This window comes from Sphaerodactylus townsendi, linkage group LG16 (assembly GCF_021028975.2).
Source record: "Sphaerodactylus townsendi isolate TG3544 linkage group LG16, MPM_Stown_v2.3, whole genome shotgun sequence".
Lineage (NCBI taxonomy): Eukaryota > Metazoa > Chordata > Lepidosauria > Squamata > Sphaerodactylidae > Sphaerodactylus > Sphaerodactylus townsendi.
Window position 1 is genome coordinate 22,474,815 of NC_059440.1, and position 25,231 is coordinate 22,500,045.

Below are 25,231 nucleotides of genomic sequence, written 5' to 3' on the forward strand. Positions count from 1 at the left end.
ATGTGCATCTCGGGGGAGGTGCGAGAGAAGGAAGAGCCACAGGGCGGTGGAAGTCCTTCGCGAAGTCACAGGCCGCAAACTCGGGAGGGGGCGGGACTTCCCTCGAAGAGGCCCCGCCCATTGCGGAACAGGAAGAAACGGCGGTGACAGCACACGGCGCGATCCGGGATGGCGGAGCTGCCGCCCGAGTCGCCGGCCGAGGCCGAGGTGGAGCGGCGCGTGCGGGCGTGGGCCGAGGCGCAGCGGGCGCGGGGGAAGCGCGTGGCGCTGGTGACGTCGGGCGGGACGCAGGTGCCGCTGGAGGCGCGCGCCGTCCGCTTCCTGGAGAACTTCAGCAGCGGGCGCCGCGGGGCGGCTTCGGCCGAGCGGCTGGTGGAGGCCGGCTACGGCGTCTGCTTCGCTCACCGCGCGCGGTCCGCCTTCCCCTGGGCTCGCGCCTTGCCTCCCCACGGTCCCCAGCTCCTGGACGCGCTGCGCGTGCACGCCGGCCCCGCTCCCTCTGTGACCGCCGACGTGCAGGCGATCCCGGGGCTCGTGCGCGCGCTCCAGGCCTACCGGCGCGCCAAGGACGAGGACGCGCTCCTGGCCATTGAGTTCACCAGCCTGGTCGAGTATCTGACGCTGCTGCGGGCCGCAGCCCGGGCCCTCGCGCCCCTGGGTAAGGGCGCAACGGGAGGTGTCATTCCCTCCCTCCCTCCCTGGCCGAACCGAATGAGAAGAACCTAGAGGACAGCGCCCTGATCACAAGCCTGCTTACTGGGAAGCGAATCACTCTCGGTTTGTGGGTGGCTCGGTCTGGGAAGCGGTGTGCTTTCCTTTTGTGTATCCAGGCTGCCCTTTTAAGACACTCAAGATCGTCTTCCCTTCAGTTTTTATCATTATTATTGCTATTATTATGTTGGTCAGCTGCTGTTCCCCTTGTGAGCTCAGGGAGTCTTCCATCTTATGAAATACGATACATATAATCAATGCAAAGTGATAGCCATTCTAAGAACGCTTTCGCAGCACTCAGAGCCACTGAATAAACCTTCTTAGGATTGCTTTCTGAATTAGTTTGGTGAATAAGCCTGTAGATGTGTAAAAGTTGGTATAAAAAAAGAAATGTGAGAAATTTTGTATGAGTCAAGGGGACAAACACCAGATTTCTGGGACTGTGTTTGTTTGGGCATTGAATCCTTCAACGATCTTCTCCCTCAGAGACCCTTCACTTTCTCAACCCCTACTAGGTTCCAGTGCCATGTTCTACTTGGCGGCTGCCGTGTCAGACTTCTACATCCCTGCTTCAGAGATGCCAGAACACAAGATCCAGTCTGTAGATGGACCTCTCCAGGTAATCCTCTGCAGCTTTGCCCAGGAGCATTTCTGGTCTGTGAAGAGACATCAGATAGGCATTAGAAACCAGGAATCTAGCTTAGCCTTGTCCCAGGTGCTGAATTGGTCGTAGCTACAAGGCTGCTTTTTAAAGCTGTGTCCATTGAGTGAGTCTATCACTCACTACACAACTGGAGTTGACAAAATGATCCAACATCTACCTGCCGTGGTGTTCTAGTAGTAGTGGAGATGCTGCAGACATTTTAGGAGGTGCAATCTGCCGGATTAGTGGATTCTCATCCGAGCTATTACCTGGATGAAAAAGGATTGGTGGAGAAAGAATAGAGAGGCAAAAGAGGGAGAACCAGCTGATACCATTCTGTATGTCCTTCATTTTCCCCTGCTCTGGGGCAGATCTTTGTTAGGCTTAGCATCAGATTTAGCTTGATCCTGGAATGAGAGAGGGATTTAAAGGGGTTTCCAGAGCACATAATGCATTTACTCTTTAAAAGGTCTTTGCCAAAGTTCTTCGTCTGCTTGGGTTGGGTAATCACAACTAACCTGTGAGATAGTCCATGCAATTCCTGATTTTTGGAGTTGAGAAATAGAGGGTGGCTTGCTCAAAAAACACCTGCAGTATCCATGACCTTTGGTTTGCATAAAAATAATGACTACATAGAATGAGTTGCCACATTCTTTGTTTGTTCTGAGAAGTCTGGGAAGAGGCTGTTCTTTAATTGCAGACTTGGAAACAATCGCCTCCCTGCTCAGCTTTGGTGAATAAGAGAGGTAACTCTCACTGATGCACAAAAGCTTACTAAAAGCTGTATGTTTTTTTCCAGTGACCACAAGGAAGCATCTGCAGTGTTTTTAAAAATCTTGTGCACAAGTTTAATCATGCTGATTAATACATTTGATATTATGCGTTTTCCACTTGTTGCCTCTTTGGGTAGCTCTCTTAAGATAAGCAAAAATAGAAATATTTTAAATAAATAAGTGTAGGCAGGCAGACAAATATATTTTTTCAAGCTATAACATTTTTATGGATCTACTTGCAGAACTGTTTTCTTTTATACTTCAGGTTCTCAGTGTGCCCTGGGAATGTTTCTGCTAATTAGGTTTTCTTCTTTTCAATGCAGATCACGATGAAGATCGTACCAAAAATGCTTTCCCCTCTGGTTAAGGAGTGGGCTCCTGAAGCTTTTGTGATTTCCTTCAAACTGGAAACCAACCCTTCCATTTTGATTGACAAATCTCGGCAGGCTTTAGAAAAGTACCGCCACCAGGTGGTGATAGCAAACATGCTTGACTCCCACAGAACCTCAGTTCTTGTGGTAACCAGGGATTCAGAGATGCGGCTGTCGCTGTCTGAAGAGGAACTGAGTGGAGGCATGGAAATCGAGGAGAAAATTGTAAGCCATCTTAAGTCTCGGCATACAGCTTTCATGGAGAAATAGCCCTTGATCAGGAAAAGGTGATTTGAGTCCTCAAATTGGAATAGACTTCAATGACGGTTAAATGGTGGTGGAACTGGAAGATTGCTACTGGTAAACAGAGGAAAGGTGAAAACCTGAAATGTCTTTCTTTGCACACCTTCATAAGCTTGCTGCTCATCTGAGAAAAATATATGTGTATATAAATAGGAACATTCCAAATCCACAGCTTGTCTCTGTGTCTGCGCGTATGTTTTTTTGTGAGCCTGGTGAATCAAAACCATGTCTCTTCTGTCTTTTTGGTGAAGATCTTGCCCAGTTATCTCTGAACATTTGAGCCAAATGCATACATACACATGGAATCAGGCCCTTGAGACCAGTTCTGTACACTCGACTGACGGTAGCTGTCCAAGGTCAATATAGTATGCACAATTAAAGCAAAAAACTTGAAGCTAAAAAAGAATCGGCACAAGCAGACAACAACATTAATAGATAAAGTACTATATCATTATATCTTTAAAATCCAACCCTATTTTGTGGAAGGGACCATCCTGTGGCATATTTCAAATGCTGCTGCACAGAACCTAACAACACTGAGCAACATTGTATGTTCTATCAGAATTGCTATTTGTGAGCAGCATAGAAGTATTCAATTATCTTGTTTGCCCTGGCACTCCATAAAGCAGTGATGATGTAATCCCAGAAGAGGAAAAAATGGTTTGCTTAACACCCTGTTACTTCAGGCAGGAAATGAATGATACGAAGTATGTGGGGCCTGTGTAAGATTTAAGTGGGACAAGCATGCAAGGTAATGACGTTTCTCGGTGTGCAACTCAAAAGCTAATGGCTGCACTTCAGTGACATTTGTTTTATTTAACTTATACCCCACTTTTCTCCCCAGTGGAAACCTAAAGCAGTTTACATTCTCCCCATCTGCATTTTATCCTTGCAAATCCTGGAGTAGAAGTTAGGCTGAGATTATGTGACTGACCCAAGTTCACCTAGCAAACTTCTATGGTAGATGGGATTTGAACCAGGGTTTCAGCATGGTGTAGTGGTTAAGAGCAGGTGCACTCTAATCTGGAGAACCAGGTTTGATTCCACACTTTGCTACTTGAGCTGTGGAGGCTTATCTGGCAAACCAAATTAGCTTGTGCACTCCAACACATGCCAGCTGGGTGACCTTGGGCTAGTCACAGTTCTTCGGAGCTCTCAGCCTCACCCACCTCACAGGGTCTTTGTTAAGGGGGGAAAGGGAAAGGCATTTGTAAGCCCCTTTGAGTCTACTTACCAGAGAGAAATGGGGGGATATAATCCAAACTCCTCTTCTACGTCCTTGTCCAGCACCCCTAACTGCTCCACTACTCTATCAAGGAATGTTGCAGCTTTTACAGGTTAGTTTCACACATTTGGAGCACTAGGGCAAACATTCTAGATTCTGGTTTTGATTGCAAGCAAAAAATGGGATGGCAAAACCTGCAAGCTCACAAACCCACCCCCCACCCCCCAAAATTGTCTGCAGTGGATTGCCTCCAGGGATGTTTGAAGGGGGTAAAGAGGAGATTAGGGTGTATGTTAGAGGGGGGAAGTTTTCATTCCTAGCTTCTCTCCAGGATTTGTGATTTAACCCTGTCCTTGTTTACACTTAAGTAAATTCAATTCTTCAGTGGGCCTCCTAGCTAATAACAGTGGGCTGCAGCCCACCTAGTGGTATAGGAGCAGACTGTAATGCTGCAGTCCTTTATACCCTGCCTTTTCCCCCATCCGGGATCTAAAGTGGGTTGAATCTTTCCCTTCTGCTACATTTCATCTTCACAACTGTATGAGGCAAGTGTAACTTTTTAACGTTTCTTTTTGGGGGAGTAACCCAGTGATCTAACTGCAGCTTTTTTTTTTTTTTGAGCAGACAGCCACAAGCTCAGACTGCAAAATTTGTCAGCAGTCTTGGGGCACTTTAACAAAATCTCATTTCAGTGTGGACTACTCTGCTGCTGTCCAAATGATGGTGCAGCTTGAGTCACTTTGTATTTGGCAGTGATTCCAGATGGTAATCATATTAGTGTGTCAGGACTTAACATTTATTCCAGCATACATTATCTTATTAAGTCTTTTGGTGCCCTTGGACGCCTGTTTCGTTTTGCTTGAAAATATATCCCAGTAGACTGGATTTTACTAAGTGCTTTAGGTCAAGCCAAGTCAACCTTTATTGGCATATCAAGGCTTTGGAGCGTGCATGTATTTCCGGAAGAAGGGGCGTGTCTTCATTTTTATGGAGTTTATATTCTGGAGTCTTTTAATCTAGCCATAGGGGTGAAAAAAAGGGTTAAAAATGCCGAGCAGGTATGCCTGTTGCCCCGTTGCCATGGCTCCCTGCAGGCCTCTTGGCGCATTGCCTGGCTAGGCCTAAACGGTAGGCCTTGTTGCCATGGTTTCCTTGTTTCGGTCCAGAGGAATTATCCTCGCTCCTCATGCCACCGAGTGCGTATGGAGGCCGTCCAGCAGGTGAGTCTGTGACTGTGGTGGGAGACTGGAAGGAGGCAGGTGTCGACGACTGGGTTCCCCTCACTGAAGGGAAAGGCACAGCGTAATAGCAAAAGGAAAAGGAACCCCGTCCTGGATAAAAAAGACTCCCCCCAACCCCCCCCCCTTCCTGGCTGAGATGAACCGACAGGGAATCCTTCTCATCCCCGCTGAACTAATTTCCACTTTAGCCAGCTAGATGCCTCTGAGAAGTTTACACACAGGTGCAGAAAGCTGAAGCCTTCCACCTTTTCCCCCCTGCCCCATAACTGGCAGAGAGACTTCCCCTGAATATGGAGGTTCCATCCCCAGTGTCTGAAAGCTACTGTCAAACTTGCCTGCTGTGGAGTTACGGCTTATAAAAACTGCCTTCCTGGCTCAAATGCAGCAAAACCAAAAATGCAATTGTGCCAAAACTTATGCTTCCGTTTAACCTTTAAGGTGCCACTAGATTCCTTTTTGTTACACAACTGCAGTAAATATCTATTCTTGTCTTTTAGGAATATCTTCTTCAAATTTTAGAAAGCTAGAGTTACTGTTCTTCAAGATTCAACTTCCATTTCGGCATCTTTAGGTGTTACTTTTCCAAGTAATTATGGATGTCTTGTCCATATGCGTATAAGTTCAAGCCCGTGAGCTGATTCAGTTCACGCTCATTCAGCGTGCACAGTACACATATGTTTTAGTAGATTATTTAAAAACTGAAATATATATATATTTTAAACTGGAAGCGAAAAAAATCTGGCCTTAGTTTATAAATTCAGGACAGATTGCCATAGGGTAACTCAATGTAGCATGCAATAAGAAGAGGAGGCCCTTCAGCAGTGCATAAATGGGAAGGTGGCTTGGGCAATAATATTTTGTGTGAGAATAAGTATGTACTTGCCATGATAGGTAAATGGGTCCTCTCTGTATTTAGAGTTGTGCTGACCATTATCATCATGTTCCGCTTGGGAGATATCTATACTCTTTTCCACCAAAAGATGACAGTAGAATTGTATATTAATCCACCATTTCTGAGACCTTCTTTGCTATCAGTCACAGACCAGGAAAGGGATTTGGGCTTCTTAGTTGATAGTTCCATGGGAATGTCAACTCAATGCATGGCAGCTGTGAAAAAGGCAAACTCTATGCTGGGGATAATTAGGAAAGGAGTTGAGAATAAAACTGCAAGGATTGTCATGCCCTTATATAAAGCCGTGGTGCGACTGCACTTGGAGTACTATGTTCCAGTTCTGGTCACCACATCTCAAAAGGATATTATTGAAGAGATATAAAAAAGAATTACTTGCAGAGAAGGGCAGACCTTGAAGGAGTTGAAGCACCTTCCTTATGAGGAGGAGGGCTGCAGCGTTTGGGACTCTTTAGTTTGGAGAGGAGACGTCTGAGGGGGGATATGATTGAAGTCTATAAAATTATGCATGGGGTAGAAAATGTTGACAGAGAAATTTTTCTCTCTTTCTCACAATACTAGAACCAGGGGGCATTCATTGAAAATGCTGGGGGGAAGAATTAGGACTAATAAAAGGAAACACTTCTTCACGCAACGTGTGATTGAGTGTTTTGGAATATGCTGCCACAACAGGAGGTGGTAGATGGCTAGCCACTAACCTGGATAGCTTTAAAAGGGGCTTGGACAGATTTATGGAGGAGAAGTCAATCTATGGCTACCAATCTTGATCCTCCTTGATCTCAGATTGCAAATGCCTTAACAGTCCAGGTGCTCGGGAGCAACAGCCGCAGAAGGCCATTGCTTTCACATCCTGCATGTGAGCTCCCAAAGGCACCTGGTGGGCCACTGCGAGTAGCAGAGAGCTGGACTAGATGGACTCTGGTCTGATCCAGCAGGCTAGTTCTTATGTTCCTATGTTCTAGAATGCTCCACTTGGATCCTCGTACCTTCCTATCTCTGTCCCCAAGATGCTTTAACAAAGAATGTCCAGGAAATGACAGTTTAATATACAACTCTACTGTCATCTTTCGGTGGAAAATAGTATATCTGATCATTGCTGGAAACAACCCTTGACTAGTTGGACTGAGACCCGATTCTGCAGAACTAGGATCATAGTTCAATACAGATTTATTTTTCAGCTTTTTGTGGCTTCCTACACGAGTTTCAACATATTTTAAAGACTCTCCCTTGTTTATTTCCGTTGTTTGTAGCCTACCCCCCCCCCCCGTTTTATCCTCACAGTAATCCTGTGAGGTAGGCTAGGCTAACTGTTTGTGACTGGCCCAAGGTCACTCAGCAAGTTTCCATAACAGAGCGGGAATTTAAATGAGTCTTCCAGATTCAAGCCTGATGCCGTAACCACCACACAGCATTGGCTCTCATTGTCTTTGTGTGAACAAAATATTTCACTATCTGATATAAACTGCTTTGAATGCTTAGGGAAAACAACTTCAAATACTAGAATGCTAACCTACTTTTAAAAAATCAAAGTGCTAGTATTGATCAGGATAGCCCTAGGCAGCATGTGACCTATATAGACTACAAGAGATCTGGAAACCAAGGTCCTTTGTAAAAGCAAGTTTCCAGTCCACATGGTCGCAAATGTTTTAGACACTATTTTCATATTGCTTGCTGCAGGGACAAACGTTTGTGGAAGATATAAAGCAGAAGCTGAAGGATGAGGGAATTGACCCAAAAGCATCAGTAAATGAACAGCTGTATTATGTTTGGGGCCTGTTCCTGCGCAGTCAAGAGAACTTGCATTTTGCCACCAGCAAATTGGAGCAACTCACGCAACAGCAAGTGGAAGAAATGAGAGAGGTGGGTGTGATGAGGTGCTGATAGCAAACTTGGGGCTTTTTGCCCTGGAGCAGTCCCAAAGGGAGCAATTCTAGGCAGGCCTTCTCAGAATTAACTCCTGTGTTTATTCAGTGAAGTTTTCTGTGAATATCCTTAGAACTGTAGCCGTAGAGGAATGATTTGGACTTATAGTTTGGCATGCATTCTCTGATATTAGCGTCAACAAGATGGTAGGATTTAGAAGAATAAGAGTTTGGATTTATACCCCACCTTTCTCTCCTGTAAGGAGACTCAAGATGGCTTACCAACTCCTTTCCCTTCCTCTCCCCACAACAGACACCTTGTGAGGTAGGTGGGGCTGAGAGAGTTTTGAGAGAACTTTTGCTTACAATTGTGATAGCTTGGATGTGGAAGTGTGGATGCGGAAGCATGTGTTCTCAAGCCACAAGGTGGTTTTGTGGAAAAAGCTGCGTGAACTTCCTCCCCAAAATGCTTCTTTTAATGTCTTCAACATGTTTTATTTGTGCTGTGCAGAAATGACCACATAGAACGATCAAAGCGAGTTACCAAAGTTATACTTTTGTGGGACCCAACCCTTAAGTCTAGTAAGCCCTACTCAGCATCTGGAAAAGCACAGCTGGATGACATTCTGTTGACACAGTGGTGTGAAAAAGAAAGATTTATTTACTGTTTGTTTTTGCTGCCTCGGGGGCCAGCAAATGGGCTTTATGGTATACTTGGTCAGCCGCAAAGCACTGCTATTAGTTTGTGCGGAGGAATGCATTATGTTCAATGTTTGCTTAAAAGTACCATTTAATATAATGCAAGGGCTGAACATTTTGCTGTGATATGCACATACTATGCAAGTCTTAACTTTTTCTGCATCTATCTGTGAGTCTTTTTGTGAGGCTTGGGAGCCTATAAGCCAGTGGTTCTCAACCTGGGGGTCGGGACCCCTTTGGGGGGTTGGAGGACCCTTTCTCAGAGGTTGCCTAAGACTCTCTGCATCAGTGTTCTCCATCTGTAAAATGGATAAATGTTAGGGTTGGGGGTCACCACAACATGAGGAACTGTATTAAAGGGTCGCAGCATTAGGAAGGTTGAGAACAACTGCTTTAAGCTGTACATTTTACACTACGAACTCAAGAAATTTCTTTAGTGGCTGCGGGCAAACAAGCCCAGATTCAGCCTGCTCTTTCTCCCCTTTAGTATCATGCAGAGAAGTCCATAAATATGGCTCTGTCTTTTTGTTTCATTGCATTTCCTGCTTTTCTCAAAGTACGAGAAGCCAGATTTTTCCACCCCTTACCTCTCTGTTTCCTGGTTTTGTCCTAGACATCCCATCCAGTTGTTCTAGATGTTTGATATGTTTTCAGTGACAAAGTACACAGAATATGATCCACAGGGAACTTTCCTGTGGCAGGCCCGTCAAAATGAATGGGGTTTATGCAAGAGGACATCCTGTAGCCGCTGTTCATTTCGGTAAGAGTAGTACTAGTGGCTGTGCCTTCTAAGCTTCAAAGTGAGAAATAGAGACAATAGGATAGGAAGGCACAGGCACTTTTTTTCCTTACTGACGCAAATTATCGATTTCCTTTATCAGCTGTCGCCAGCGTGAGAAGGGCAAGCCAGGTTTTTGCCCAAGTCTTCTTCCTCTGTAGAACAGACACACTGCCCACATCAAGTGCTGAAAAACTTAATTTTTTTACCAGCCTTCCCCTGCTGTGAGCAACAGAGACAGCCCAGTAAGCCTGTCTTATCCTGTGGTGAGCAAAGGAAGTGCGACCAATATGTCCAGATCTTTGTTGTTTGGCTGTGTGATAATTGAAAGTAATGGAACCAAGATAGCCTTCTCGGATGGGGGTCATTTTGCTTCCCCCCTCCCCACCCCAGGAGATAGTCTTTGACATTCATTGTTGGATCTGGCACTATAGATGGGTTTTAAAGAAAAAGAAATTGGCGTTTTCTCTGAACTTAAGAGTACGGGTTGCGGGTGACGGGACTTAAAATTGTTGATGAATGCTTTAGATCAGGGGTCCCCAAACTACGGCCTGGGGGCCAAATGTGGCCCCCTGAAGGCATTTATCCGGCCCGCCAGGCATGGCAGTGATGGCTCCATTCATGTGCAGTGGGGGCTCGAGGGAGAGGAGGAACCGGCCCCAACGGCTGTTGATTGCAGTTACATGATGGCACCCCCAAATCTCCATGAATTTTCTGACCCAGAGTTGGAAACCTTACACGTGGCAACTTCTGCTCGGCCCTTCCCTCTCGGCTACTCCATGTGTTGCTCTCAGGCTTTCTGCTCCGCCTCACTCCCATTGGCATCAGCCAGGCTGGCGAATCGCTTGCTGGCTGCTAGGGAGGAAATAACCCAGGAAGATACCTGATCCTGGGTTAGATGTAATGCTTCATTGAGAAAGTTCTGCTTTTTTTTTTTTTTACAAGGGAAGGTATTCCACAGCCTCCCCAACAATATTTGGAGCCCACCCTGTACTTGACATACTTTGGTCACTGTTCTAAAAACAGACCATGACAGAAAGGCTGAAAGGTGAAATCAAACATTTTACAATCATTTGTGCATAGGAATTTGTTCATAGTTTTTTTTAGTCCGGCCCTCCAACAGTCTGAGGAACAGTGAACTGGCCCCCTGTTTAAAAAGTTTGGGGACCCCTGCTTTAGATTTTTGGCTTGCACGCTGCATCCCAGGGAATTCTAAGGTTTGCCTCATGAGACTGTCTTCTACTGAATCAAACTTTCATAGTATTTTTTACTCAGAGTGTCAGTGTCTGTCCAGGGCCACATTTAGAGGTCTTTCTCATCACCTGGAGATGCCAGGGGTTGAATCTGGGACGTTCTGCATACTAAGCAGGTAGTGTAGCACTGATCTACAGCCCCTTCCATCTTGGAAGCTCCTTCAGTGGTTCCACGAGGAGAAGATTGACAACAGTGGTGAAACTTTCTTGAAAGAGAGACTTTGTGCTGCGAGTTATATTCCCCTGAATGGCAGAGCCCCAAGGGAGTGTTGTGTGGTAGGGGGAAGATCTCCAAACGTGCGCAGGCGACATTGAGTTGCAAGAGGCTTGGTAAATGTGCCAAGGCTTTCGAAGTTCATGCATATCACTGTCTTTGGGTGGCCAGGGGATTTCCAGACAGAAAGGCAGATGCGGGGAAAGAGTCCTTGAGTTAGATGAAATCAGAGGTTTCGACATATGAATGGCACAGGTTTGTTTGGGGTTTGGCTTGGAGGATCTGGCTTGTTGATTATGTCAATTTCTGGAAACACAGAGATCACAGGAAATGAGCTAAAGAACCCATGGAGCATAGAACCCCTCCCTGAGTGATTAAACAGTTAATTCTTTCCCCACCATTTGAAGAGAGTCAGAGCATTCCTTACAGTGCAGTTGTGCAAAGCAGTAGCTCCCTCTGCTGGTCAATTTTTAAAAAATTGTAAACAGCTGTGCTGGCTCACATAAAATCCAAGACGAAACAAATTCATGTTTTTGCTTGCCAGTGCTTACCTATCCTTCCATCAGAGCTCCGAAGAACTGTGACTAGCCCAAGGTCGCCCAGCTGGCATGTGTTGGAGTGCACTAGCTAATCTGGCTCACCAGATAAGCCTCCACAGCTCAAGTGGCAGAGCGGGGAATCAAACCCGGACGGTTCTCCAGATCAGAGTGCACCTTCTCTTCTAGTGTTGTCTTTTGAATAGCTAACTCCCCCTCCCCTTCATTGGTTGGTATCTTTGTATATTTCTGCCCTCTTAATGCATATGGCAAAGTGGGTTTTGGCTTTTGAAAGTTTTTGCCCCACTGAGTCTATAAGGTATGCAGCAAGCAAGCACGACTGACCCTTTGGAAATGATTTCTTGCCATTCTCAAAGGCCCTGGGGTTTGGGAATGCCCAGCTTAGATTGTCATTCTTCTTTCAGGTGGAAAACTACGTGGGCCATGTCCGCCACCTGACAGAGGCACGAGATGCTCTTGCTGCCGAATTTGAGAAAGAAAATGAGCAGCTTAGAAGGGAATTCACACAACTGCAGCTCAAGCATGGTAAACACTGTTGCCCTCTCTCCTCACTTTGTTAAGCATAGAATCACTTGTGGAAGAGACCACAAGTGCCATTGAGTCCAACCCCCTGCCACACAGCAATACACAATCAAAGCACCCCTGACAGATGGCCATCCACCACACTCCAAGGCAACCTGTTCCTCTGTCGAACAGCTTTTACTGTCAGGAAGTTCTTCCTAATGTTTGGGTGGAATCTCTTTTCCTACACCTTGAATCCATTACTCCTTGCCCTAGTCTCTGGAGCAGCAGAAAACAAGCTTGTCCCCATTTTGACATGACATTCCTTCAAATATTTAAACATGGCTAATAGTTCCCAGTCCTGTTTCATCAGTACCCTCTTCCCTGCCCCCATTCCTGTGTGGCAGCCATTTCCCCCTGTGACTCCAGAGGATGTTTTCATTGTCTTTTTTGTGTGTAGCATGCCATTATAGCATTATAGCTTTATGACAATCTGGGCATCAGGTCCTCTGAATTCCCAATGTTCATTTTTTAACACAAAGTGAGACTCGAGTCCCTTTTCTTGGACATTCCTTTTATTTTTTAAAGAAAGCCAGAAATTCAGAGAATCTGACAGGCAGGTTTTTTCTCCTTTTCATATTTTTTTTCTTTTATTTGTTCATGTAAATACAAATACAAACATCATACAAATCAAATGCAAATACAAACACAAACAGCGTCAAAACAAATGGTTGTAAACCACACACTGACTAAACTATCCCAGCTAAGGGAAACCTGAGTCTAAATTACGAAATAACCTTTTCCATTCTCTGTACTGTATTTGGCCATAAATGATCTAGAAGTGTCATTATTTTTTTAAAGCCAAAAGTTAACTCTACCAAAATATAAATCTCTTTCGTTTTACCTATTCAATCATGTAAGTTAGAAGCGACTTCTTGATTCCAGTTTCTAGCAAAAATCAATCTTGCAGCAATAATCCTATGAAGAACCGTAATCCTTTGGTCTATGGGAAAATTTGGTAAATGATTTAATAAAAGGGATTCTGGTGGACAGCAGATTTTTATAATCTTTGAATGATATGTCAATGGCTGAGGTTTTTTTTTAAAAGCCAAAAAACCTCTGGTGGCATGGGGCCAACAGGGGGCCTGGGGTTTGGAAAATGTGGGGAAATTTACACTGTGGAATTCTCATTACTGTTGTGTTTTATCTGCAGCAACAGTGGGGAACCACACAAACCCACCCCCATATGGAAAACATGAGAGTATTTATGAGGGTGAGGAAGGGACAACCATGTATCCCGTCTTGGAAGACAAGTAGGGTGAGAATGTAATACATTGCTAAGAGGACAGACAGCCCTCCATGGACGTGTGCGCATGCATACACATACGCTCCTCCTGTTGCTGCTTAAATTAGTGGCAAAAGGATCCTAAGGGCATGCTTTGGGGGTCCAGGAAGAGAGGGTCATTGCCACTGGTTTGAGATAGCTGTTTCTGCTTCCCACTCACTGGACTGCTGGGTTCTCTTTTCTGTCACCGCAACCCGCCCGCCACCCTTCTCCATATTCCATCCCTCAGCGGTGGTTTAAAGCCAACGCACAAAGCCACAGCAAAACCCTTAAGGGTTTTTTCCGCTCACGGAGCAGATGGAACCAGCAGCCAAGCAAAAACATGACATTGATTTGTGCTGACCTGGATTTTTTCCAGCCACGAGCACATGGAACTGGGGCTTAGGGAGAGGGGCTGCCCTCCCGGTTCCAGCATCTAGGCCGCCTCTGCTCTTGCATTTTTTGATGAGCTTGTCAGGCAACGCTCTCTACCTTGCTTATATTAGTTGCTTCCCATTATCTGGTCAGGCCCAGGAAGGTTTTGTGAGCTCTGGATGCTGGAAGGTTGATTTTGCATCGAGCCAAAGACAACTTTCAGTAATAAGGCACAGGTTTGGTTGGTGGTAGGTCCGGCTGTGCCAGTTGCTCAGGGTTGGAAATAGTAATTTTCTTTTTAAAAAATTCTGAAGCTGCATGTGGCATCCAGAACGAATGCTTCTGTTTGCAAACTCAAGAAAGTTGTCAGCTGATCTGAGAAATTAGGAAATAAACTTGCTTACAAACTGCAGTCAGTTTCAGGTGGCTGGCTCAAGGTTAACTCAGCCTTAGAATCATAGAGTTGGAAGAGACCAGAAGGGCCATCAAGTCCAACCCCCAGCCATGCAGGAACGCACATTCTTCTGAGGTCGGTAAAATGAGTATCCAGCTTGCTGAGTGTAAACTGTAGATGACTGGGGAAGGCAATGGCAAACCACGCCATAAAGTTTAAACATAGTCTGCCTAGTAAACATTGTGATATGATGTCACCCCATGAGTAAGTAATGACTTACTGTAAGACTGAGTTGTTCCACCGGGCTTTTGGAGTGCCCAGCTGCTGATTAGGTGCCCCTTCTACTCTATTCCTCCGGTTTTCGGAGTCCCCCTGTCATCTAGGGGACCCACTTTTGTTATTGTCTTGTTCCCCCTTTTTTGGGAGGGTTTAATCTGGGGTATTGCTGACGCCATTTTACTGAATTACTGCTGCGTTTTAAATATTTAAACTTTTAAACTTACATTTTAATTTAATGGGGTTTTGTTTATATACTGTATGTGGAATCCATGTTGTACACCGCCCAGAGCCCTTTGGGGACTGGGCGGTATAGAAATCCCATAAAATAAATAAATAAATAAATAAATAAAAATGACCCAGTGCTTGCACACCTTTACCTTTTGGCAAACTACCTGTCTCATTCATGTCTGTGTCTGTACCGAGCTTCTTTCACACCTGGCAAGTGTGAAAAATCTCTGCCAGAAACCAAGACTGGGCTGGCCTCCCTGTCTTGAGCTCCACTGCTGGAGAAACGTGGAGGCTGTTGAACATGGCTAGGACCAGTGTCACAATTAACTAGTGGAGAAATTCAGGAAGCTTTGAGGAAGCACAGGACATCCAGACAAACTTGATACAGAAGGTATTCTTGAAAAGTACCAGAAAATGGGTCAGCACTGAAGATATAGAACCGTGGTGGCGAACCTTTGGCACTCCAGATGTTATGGACTACAATTCCCATCAGCCCCTGCCAGAATGGCCAATTGGCCATGCTGGCAGGGGCTGATGGGAATTGTAGTTTATAACATCTGGAGTGCCAAAGGTTTGCCACCACTGATATAGAAGCTGGCTCATTTCTGCTGCGTATGCGGCCTGTGGTCAACAGGAGCATGGCTGCTGGGTGCACTTCTCTCTCTCTCTCTCTCTCTCTCTCTCTCTCTCTGCAGCTACTCTTTTCCCTTGCCCCACTGAAAAGCACCAGTGTTTGTTCTTTCAGAATCCCAGCAGAAGGAAGTGGAAGAAATGCTGGAGCAGGAAGGCTTGCTGGAAGTAGCCCGCAGCAGTCCCAGCGAGCAGATTGCCTATTTGCTGGTCGAAAGGAGCACACTGCTGGAGAAACTGGAGGGGATGGTGCAAAAGTTGGACCCCCCCAACTGTTTAGAAGGCCTTTGTGCTGTGCACCTTCAGGTACACCATGCTGACTTCCCAATGCTGCTGCTTTTTTCAAGGAATATTTATTGGTGGTTGTATTATCCTGCTGTCTTCAGGGTCATTGTATGGACCTCTCTTTGAACTTGTTGAAGAGGAAGAAGAGTTTGGATTTATATCCCACCTTTTTCTCCTGTAAGGAGACTCAAGGTGGCTTACAAGCTCCTTTCCCTTCCTCTCCCCACAACAGACACCTTGTGAGGTAGGTGGGGCTGAGAGAGTTCTGAGAGAACTGTGACTAGCTCAAGGTCACCCAGCAGGAATGTAGGAGTGCGGAAACACATCTGATTCACCAGATAAGCCTCTGCCACTCAGGTGGAGGAGTGGGGAATCACCTGGTTCTCCAGATTAGAATCCACCTGCTCTTCACCACTATACTATGCTGGCTCTCAGGTGAACTTCAAAGGTGAACTTCAACATGCCATTTGTCTGTGTGGAAGATGGTGGCCATTTCCCAAGAGAAGGGCTTCCCCAGGCTGCCACCATGACACCCACCCATGACTGGCACATGCTAGTCTTTTCAGAAAGAGCTTTTGAACAGCAGGACTTGTTGATACCTAAGGTTGAAAAGCTCAAAGAAGAGATTCCAAAGTCTCAGGAGTCTTGGGAGGAGCTAAGGCATATTTACATACCAACGTGAATGACTTGGAAGGCTCCTTGTGGCAGGCGATTTCTACCCCAAGCCTACCTCAGTCAAACTTAAACCTGATTTGAACGTAATGCTGATAAGGCAAGAGCATTTGCAGAACTTTGTATCACCAAATGCCTTCTTTCAGGTATCGGAACAATACCAAGAATGCCAGGAGTTAAACCGACTTGCTACGGAACAAAAAGGCACCGGCGAAAGACCTCTGACAAGTGGAAAGTCTTTGGAGGTGCTGTGTAAAGGGAGGATTCTGGAAGATCAGTTGCTCAGCCTGGAAGAAGAGAAGAGGCAGCTATGGTAAACCAAATACATCCGTTATTTTTGTTGTTGTGTGTAATTCTGCAGTTGGGAAAAATAGGAAAAGCTTCCCAAACCAGAACATTGCTATGTCAAGCCTGCTTGGGTTATGCTGTACAACAGCCAGACACAAGCATAACAACAACCACAGTTTGCTGTAAACCAGGGGTGTCCAACTCTGGCCCTCCAGATGTTCATGGACAAGGATTCCTATCAGATGGGAATCGTAGTCCATGAACCTCTGGAGTGCCAGAGTTGAACTCCCCTTCTCTAAACAAATGGGCCAGGTAGATTCTCAGGCTTACCTGCCTCCTCTCCACCCCTTCTGTACACTGAGATCATTATAACACTTCAGCACTTCAGCACTTTTCAAAACGAACACAGAGTTTTGAAATATATTCTCGCATACACACAGCTTGCCTTCAGCAAAGCTCCTTGTGCTGTGGGGGGCACCTGCTGCCAAATCTGCACAACTTAAAAATCTGCGCAGCTTATCAGATCTCCAGGGGCTAACCAGAAACCCTGCTGGACAAAAGACTCATCTGTCCCTGCCCGTTTTCTGAAAAAAAATTGTCAAGTGCTAGGGAAAATGTCAGCAGGCACTGTGGGCACCTGCTTGCACCATGTTGAGGATCTCTGGAGTAGGCAAATGCGGAGTGAAATGGCCCCTTCCACACATGCAGAATAATGCACTTTCAATCCACTTTCACAGTTGTTTGAAAGTGAATTTTGCTCTTCTGCACAGTAAAATCCAGCTGCAAAGTGCATTGTAAGGGGATTGAAAGTGCATTGTTCTGCATGTGCAGAAGGGGCCTTTGAGACAGTACCAGTCTGACCTTACCACTAATAGCAACTAGGCCTAATGTGGCTGGCTAGAGCCTCACTTTCTGTGGGCAGTATTTGCCACAGCAGCAGAGGAGAGAGTCCATCTTCCTCTTTTTTTATTTGACCTTGTTTGAGTTCAGAAGTCAAGTCAAGAAGCCCCGCCCATTCCTATCTAGGCATAGACATATCTCCCTTGTAATGCTTTTAATCATCCCAAGCCAGGGAATTATGAAATGGGCATCCCCTTTAAATGGTTACATTGCCATCTGTCTGTCCCATTCTCTTCTTGTGTTTCTCTTTTCACTTCAAGCATGAAATTATTAGAGAGCAAAAAGAAAACGGAGGAACTCGAGGAGCAGATGAAAGGGAGTGATGAAGAAAAGCAACTCTTATGGGAAGAAAATGCCCAGTTGAGGAAAGACATTCTTGCTCTCCAACTTCAGCTTACCAACACTGTAAAGGCGAAAGACAAAGCCACGGTTGCAGAGAACTGGCCAATCAAGCCACAGAATCACTTGTGGAATACAGAAAGTGATGTGAGGCAGGTAAAAAAAAAAAGACAAGAGCTCTCTGCCCCAAAGAACATGCATTTCTAGTTTAGAATGTGATGGAGATATTAAAGGCAACGACAATAAGAGACCAGTTAAAATTTTTGTAAAATGCCTTCAAAGGATCCAAACATATGTTACTTTGCTGAAATACTTACAAACAGGGTATGTCAGTCTGCCTGCATTGGATGCAAACAGAAAAGAGCTGACATGCCTCTGGGAGGCACAAAACTCCCACGATGAAAAGTCCTCATATTGTTCTCTAACAAACACAAGGCTTTGTATTGGGTACATGGAGCCAGAGAATGCATTCTTTTCCTTTTCCTTTAGATCAAGGCTGAACTGAGGCAAGTGCGGCTGAAGTCCTCCGACTCTTCCAAGACGTGTTCCTCTCTCCCCTTTCAGCAGGAGCTCAGTCACCAGGAGGTCAAAGAACTGGAGCTGGACTTGCTGAAACGTTCCCAAGCGATTAAACAGCAGGGTAGCTTGCAAGAGAAACTTAAGCAGGAGAAAGCCAAGGTGACGGAGGCTAAGGAAAAGGTAAGAGCTGGGTGGGGAATGGGTGGGATCTTGATCCCAAGCTGTTGTCAGTGGGAGCCAGCGTGGTGTGGTGGTTAAGAGCAGGTGGATTCTAATCTGGAGAACTGGGTTTGATTCCCCGCTCTTCCACCTGAGTGGCAGAGGCTTATCTGGTGAACCAGATGTGGTTCACCAGAAAAGTGGCATATAAATCCAAACTCCTCCTTTCCTCCTCCTTCTTTTTGTGGGTGGCAGATCTTTTGAAGAATGGCTCATAGATCACAAACATGTAAAGGTTTCTTGCGAGTGTGGTTTTGAATATGATGTAATTCTTTTTTTCTGCATAGCTCTTTTTCTTCCTCTCAATGGTCTGGCCTGGAGAGACAGAAAGACCCCTCTGTTCTTTTCATGCTTTCGTCCCCTCCAAGTTCCCCCCCCTTTTTTACTGTGATCCCCTTTTTTCACCTGCTCTTCCCCAGCTGAAGCATTTCATGCATTGTTCAATTCTCCTCAGATTTTGGAGCTGCAGCAGAAGCTGAAGGAGTCTGACCACCAGGTGCGTCTCTGTGAAGCCCACATATTGGGGCAGAAGCAGCTGGAACACGGGTGGAAAGAGGCCAGAGAAAAGCAAGTTAAGGCACAACGGCAATTTCAAGAAGAGCAGCAGTTAAGGTACCACCCATGATTCTCACACCCATATCCACATTTCCTTTCTAACTTGCACTGCCCTTTTATGACTTCTCAAGGAGAAAAGGAACAATGTGCCTTAAGTAATGTTAGGGGACCTGGTAAGGAGTGGGGAATATATTATGAAGGCTTGCAGTTTTCAAATGCCCCATAAATGATGAGTGGAACATAAATGTGGTGTTCCACAGCTGTAGAGTGCAAGGAAGGAAAACGGGATTGATTCTGTCTCGGGGAAAAGAGGACAAAATGGACTGCAGTAGCCAGTGTCATGTAGTGGTTAAGAGCAGGCGCACTCTAATCTGGAGAAGTGGGTTTAATTCCCCACTCTGCCACATTGGGGAAGTGCTCTTAAGAACTGGTTCCAATAACTTCCATAAAATTCTGAAGAGCTAAGCCCCCTTTTATAGTACTGTGTGGAATCTTTGCCTGGGTCGGCCTGATCTCATGAGATCTCACAAGCTAAACAGGTCATCCCTGCTTGATACTTGAATGGGAGACCATCAAGGAAGTCCAGGGCAGGCAATGACAGAGGCAGGCAATGACAAACCACCTCTGGACATCTCTTGCCTTGAAAATACCATGAGGGGTTGCTGTGAGTCGCTTGCAACTGGAACCGTTTTTCACCATCACTATGGAATCTTATGGGACACTTCTCACCGCTCCCCCCCCCTTGACCTAGGAAGTTTCTGGATCAGCGGATAGAAGATCTCCAGCAACAACTGAACCACTCCCTAGAGAACGAGAAGCAGCTCACCAGGACACTTGCTAAGCTGCAGGTCCAGTGCCAGCAGCTGGGGGCACAGTTGCAAGTCTTGGAAGAAGAGAAGAAAAGACTCTCCAATGAGGTATGGCTTGAAAGCCCTGCGGGGTGGGGTGGGGGTCTGTTGCACCCCCTGACTTGCAGAATGGTCTGAGATGGTTTATGGGGTGTAGTGGTTAAGAGCAGGTGCACTCTAATCTGGAGAACCAGATTTGATTCCCTGCTTGGCCACTTGAGCTGTGGAGGCTTATCTGGGGAACTGTGTACTCCAGCACATGCCAGCTGGGTGACCTTGGGCTAGTCACAGTTTTTCGGAGCTGTCTCATCCCCACCCACCTCACAGGGTGTTTGTTGTGGGTGGGGTGGGGGGAAGGGAAAGGAGCTTGTAGGCCTCTTTGAGTCTCCTTAGAGAAAGGGGGGATATAAATCCAAACTCCTCCTCCTCCTCCTCCTCCTCCTCTTCCTCTTCTTCTTCTTCTTCTTCTTCCTCTTCTTCCTCTTCTTCCTCCTCCTCCTCCTCCTCCTCCTCCTTCAATGCACCAAGTGCCTCATGCCAAGCAGAATTCTGTAACCTGGCATCGTGTTCTTTGCTTTTGCATATTCTGGCTGCTGCATTCTGGAATGGCTAACATTTCCAGGAAGCTTACTAGAAAACAAGACTAAAAACCCCAACTCTGCTTTTCAGCATCGACACTGTCAAAAATGTAGTCAGAAACTCACGGAGCAACTGTTGGCATTGCAAAAGGAGAAGGAAAGCTTCTGCAAGGAGTATAGTTACATACTTCAGCAATTGGACAGTTCTGTCAGGTAAGTTCCAGCCCAAACATGGTTGAGGATAAGAGATTCACCCTCTGGGAATTTGTGTGCCTGAAGCCCATAGGGCACAGGGGACCCCCACTCCCCAGCAAGTGGCTGCTGCCTCTGCTAAACTCAGCCCACCTAGTAGCAGGCCAAGTGACAGTTGTGTAAACAAATCAGGTTTTTTTAAAGTTGCACAACCATTTTACCCAGAGCTCAGAAGAGCCTCGCTGGATCAGACCAATGGTCCACCTAGTACAGCATCCTCTTTCATCCATCCATCTTCTTTCATCCAGTGGGTTACTCGGGGGGGCCACCAAACAGGGCACAGATGATGAGATCTTCTCCTAATGTAGCCTCTTAGCACAGGCATTTAGAGCTTTAGTGCCTCTGGATACACAGATTCTCTTTATTCACCATGGATAATAGCCCTGGATGGATCTGTCCTCCACGATTCCACCTAATCCCCTTTTTAAAGCCCTCCTGGTATATGGCCATCACAACAGCCATCAGGAGTATGTTCAATGATTTCAATGTTGTCACCTTCTCAGAAAATACAATGAGCGCCACCTCCGCCACAAAGCCAAGCTCCGAAGAGCAAAGGAGACATTCATCTGCGAAATGAAACAGCGGGATGAACACATTAGAGAACTCAAAAAGGAAACATTGCTGTCTAAGAGCCAGATGGAAAAGGTGAGAACGGCTAGGAGGACTTCACCATTTCCATGAAGGAGCGAATTAGGATTTAAGTACTGCCTGGAATTTGGCAGAGTGGAGAGGACTGGGGCAGAGGACAAGGAAGCATCAGTAGTATCTGAAGTCTCTGAATGATTGCACTTGACAGGTGCCTGTTACCTGTGCTTGAACATGGGACAGCATGCTTGCAGTTCTGGATCAGTGAGGAGTAGCGTGGTATACTGGTTAAACATCTGACTAGAACCCAAGAAACCCCAGGTGAAATCCCCGCTCACCCATGAAGCTGATCCTGAACCAAGCACTCTTTCTCAATCTGACCCACCTTGCAGGGCGGGAGTTGTGAGGATAAAAATGGGAGGTGCGGAGAATAATGCTGTAAGGTGGTACCTTTCTCAGCCTGGTCTACCGAACGGGGTGTTGTGAAGTCAACAGTGAGGAGAGTGATAGAACCACATTTGTCACTGTGCGACCCAGTTGCAGCCGACCCATGGCAACCCCCACCGTTCGGTATTCTGGGCAGGAGATGTGGTTATTTTGCAATCCTGTCTTCCTTCGTGGTCTCACATCCAGGCTCTGACCGTGGCCAGCCCTTCTTAGCTTGTAAGCCCTAATGAGCTTGGGCGAAGGGAAAAATAAACATGAAGACAGGTTACAATGTAGAGAGAACTGATTATAGTTCATTTGTAGTCATGCTCTATCTAAAAGAGCTGTTTGTGTGACCCCCCCCTCCCGGGCAGGTATTTCACTGAATCGGTTTTGGGGTTTTTGTGTGTGCACTCCTTGGGGTTACGTGTTTGGGAGATTTGGGAGGGGGATGTAAAAGTGTTTGCAGGATGCCCAGAAGACCCTTCGTGCCATGATAGCTTTTCTTCTTTCTTCCCCTGAACACAGGACCGCCTGCTGATGAGCCAGGTGGCTGCTGAGAACGAGACCTTGCTCCAGGAAAAAAGAGAGCTCTTGCAGCAGCTCCAGGAGCAAGAAGAAGCCGAGCGGAACAACAGGCTGGTCATTTCCACAACCCAAAACAAGTAACCGTTCCTTTTAAAAACCTACTTAAATCGGATGCAAACCTGCCATTCCTCTGTGACTCAGAGGAATGAAAGGGTAGGGGCACAAAACAAAAGCCAACCTGAGCACACTGCGTTCATTTTGACACGAATCACACTGTCTACCCAAAGAGGCTGTGTTCAAGAACACAAGAGCAGCCCTGCTAGACCAGATCAGTGGTCCATCTAGTCCAGCATCCTGTTTTGCACAATGGCCAAGCAGGTGCTGCCAGAAGGTCAAAACCTCCCCATTTCCTGCCCAGGACTGTTATTCAGAGAGTTACCTCCTGTGAACGTGGCAGTTCCATTTAGCCCAATTAAGACCAAAACAGATTGTTGGAGTGAGCCGTGGCTGGAAAGCATTGCTGGTGAAATTGACCATTCCTGTCTGTGGTGTTATTTCCAGAGCACAGTTCTTGGATGAAGAAAACAAGCAGCTCCAAGAATACACCCTGCAGTTAAGAAGTCAGGTTGGTGCCTTGGAGCTTGCCCTGCGGAACACTCACAGCCACAGCGTAGAAGTAAGGAAACCCAGCTCAAACGTTGTCTGTGGTGGGACCCTGTTCCCACAATCCAATGGCATGCCTCCTCTTGTGCTGCTAGGGGCAAGGACTTCCCCAAACTCCATGGCTTCACTGGCACCTCGCAGCCCTTCTTCAACCAGCCCACTGTTTTGCTTTTGTTTTCCAATGCTATTCTTCCCATGCCTTTCTCAGCTGCTCCCTGCACCCCGATCTTAGTCACCATTTTCCTGTTGCCACTTTGCGTAGGTTTAAATTTGCTAGCAAAATATGCAAAACCCAGAATTCGGTTCAGGAGTTACTGTCCTGATAATTCCAGAACCCTAAAACCATAATCTTGCCCCTTTATATCTCCCCTCTCTTTGTTCCATCTTTGTTATTCCTGATATTTTTGGCAGTTCAAGAAAGCTAAAGTTTTATCAGTTAAAAACGTTTAATTTCTTTCTAAACCTTCTCTAGGAACTGAACGGTGCAGGCTTCCCTGAACGCCAGCTACAAAGCAAAGTGCTGCCCCTCCCCAGCATAAGGTATGTATATGTAAGCTGCAGAGAACCTACAAGTGTCTGCTGGTTTCCCTTCCCTCTGTTTTGTTTGTCCATCCCCTTAACAACAAAGGACTAAAATGTGATTCCCAAGCCCATCTCCTCCAAGGGGTGCGGGGAAAGGGCTGAAAAAACAGGTTGAGAAGTCCTTGGCATGAATTTGGCTCTGCCAGATTCTGAACTCCTCTGGTGGCCTTGAGCAAGCAACTCTTGTTCAGCTACCCCCTTAAAAACAAGTAGGTAGAAATTATCCAGTTGATGCCATAGACCTGCCCAGCAATCATGGGACCGATTTCTCTTCCAGCTTCTCTCCGATGGGGCTGCTGGACTCGTTCAACCTCCCAAAAACTATTCAGGGTATCAGAGCTGAGGATGCAGAAGAGAGTTTCTCACTCTCACCTTTGCCTACTAAATCTCCAGAGATAGGCTACTTAAATGTGGCCTCTCCGAGGGATACTACAGACTGCCATAAGGAGGAACAGGAGCAGCCCTCCGTTCTGATAACATCGAAGGTTACAATGGAAGAAAGATGAAGAGGGATCCTAGGAGGTGACTTTCCACGGCTGCTTGGTCCTGCTTCTCCATTTAACTTTGAGACATGTTTAAGAGAAAGACTATTCAGAATACTTTTATTGGATTTGTACAGTGGCAGTCATAAAACTGATTTTATATTGGGTTAAAAAAATTAATTCAAGAATGTCTGGTGTCTTTGAATCAAATGTTTTTATTTTATTTATTTATATGTGTTTTTATCTCACCCTATACCTGGAAGTCTCAGGGCGGGTTACGCTAGAAGACTCATAAAAGTCATAAAATCCAACACAACCAAAGAACAAGCACAACATTTAATAATAAAATGGAGTTGAAGCTTTCTTTTAGTTTGAATTGTTGCTAATTACGCAAATATTTGTGCTTGCAAATAAAGGTCCACACCGTATCCTCCAAATTCATCTTGGCTTCAAGCTGCCCTTTCAGCTTTTTAAAGACTGAGTAGATTTATCTCATTGTTTTATTCTGGTCTTGAAGTGAGATTTTAAAAGTCTTTGATTAATGTGTTCAGTGTACCTGGGAACAGGTAAAAAGATAGGATCCCCATATGAGCTATTTATAATCCAAGGGCCAAAGTTCATGGGCTATTGTAATCCCATGATTGTTCAACGTGTCTTTTAAAACATCACCATTCTACATCCTCCTCAAAGCCAATCTATTGTTTTTACTGGCCATTTATCATAGCTGATAAATGGTTTCTCAGAGGAGAGAACCACTTTGCAAATACCACTTAAATGGTGACCCAGTAAACGATTAACAGGCTTTTAAGGAGACACAAGACTTTTACTCGCTCTGTAGCAAGACACTTTCCTTCTAGAACTGCATGATCGAGAAGCTCCTCTTGATGAAGAGATGGCATTACACACGTTTGCAAACGTTGAGCCTGGACAGCTTATGGGAGAATAGCGCCAAAGAGAACAGGGGAAGGTGAATTTCTCTCCATCTCCAAAGGATGTGATGGAACTAAAACTTACAGGGAAGAGAGGTGTGGGGGAAGGAATATTTCATTGACAATGGAGGTTCTCAGTTTGTAACCAGAAGAGCAAAGCTACATATATCTGACATATATGGGAACTTTTTGTCTATGGGGCTGCATAAGTTGAACACAAGGTTTTTAACAATAGTATTACAGGGCACTCGAAGCATTGAAAACCAGATACAACCTTGAAACCAACAAAATGACAAGCACCAAGAAACAG

At 45.8% G+C, this 25,231-nt stretch overlaps 2 protein-coding genes across 4 annotated transcripts; both read left to right on the top strand.

The window, feature by feature from the left end:
- Nucleotides 1–6: 6 nt before the first annotated feature.
- PPCS (phosphopantothenoylcysteine synthetase) lies at nt 7–2,970 on the top strand. The gene is made up of 3 exons (XM_048518793.1): nt 7–658; nt 1,227–1,330; nt 2,451–2,970. Exons 1-3 carry the CDS (start codon nt 169–171, stop codon nt 2,766–2,768), a joined length of 912 nt encoding a protein of 303 aa, XP_048374750.1. The 5' UTR covers nt 7–168; the 3' UTR covers nt 2,769–2,970.
- Nucleotides 2,971–5,202: 2,232 nt separating this feature from the next.
- Nucleotides 5,203–24,356, top strand: CCDC30 (coiled-coil domain containing 30). 3 transcript variants are annotated; one of them, XM_048518785.1, is made up of 15 exons: nt 5,203–5,246; nt 7,855–8,037; nt 11,945–12,065; nt 15,387–15,577; nt 16,375–16,541; nt 17,677–17,911; nt 18,245–18,454; nt 18,948–19,105; nt 19,800–19,965; nt 20,566–20,687; nt 21,230–21,371; nt 22,266–22,402; nt 22,827–22,941; nt 23,401–23,468; nt 23,788–24,356. In XM_048518785.1, exons 1-15 carry the CDS (start codon nt 5,229–5,231, stop codon nt 24,014–24,016), a joined length of 2,262 nt encoding a protein of 753 aa, XP_048374742.1. In that variant the 5' UTR covers nt 5,203–5,228; the 3' UTR covers nt 24,017–24,356. The 3 variants fall into 3 exon arrangements, with proteins under 3 accessions (XP_048374742.1, XP_048374743.1, XP_048374744.1); XM_048518786.1 differs by having other exon boundaries at nt 18,320–18,454; XM_048518787.1 differs by lacking the exons at nt 5,203–5,246; nt 7,855–8,037 and adding an exon at nt 9,445–9,498.
- The last annotated feature ends 875 nt before the right edge of the window (nt 24,357–25,231 follow it).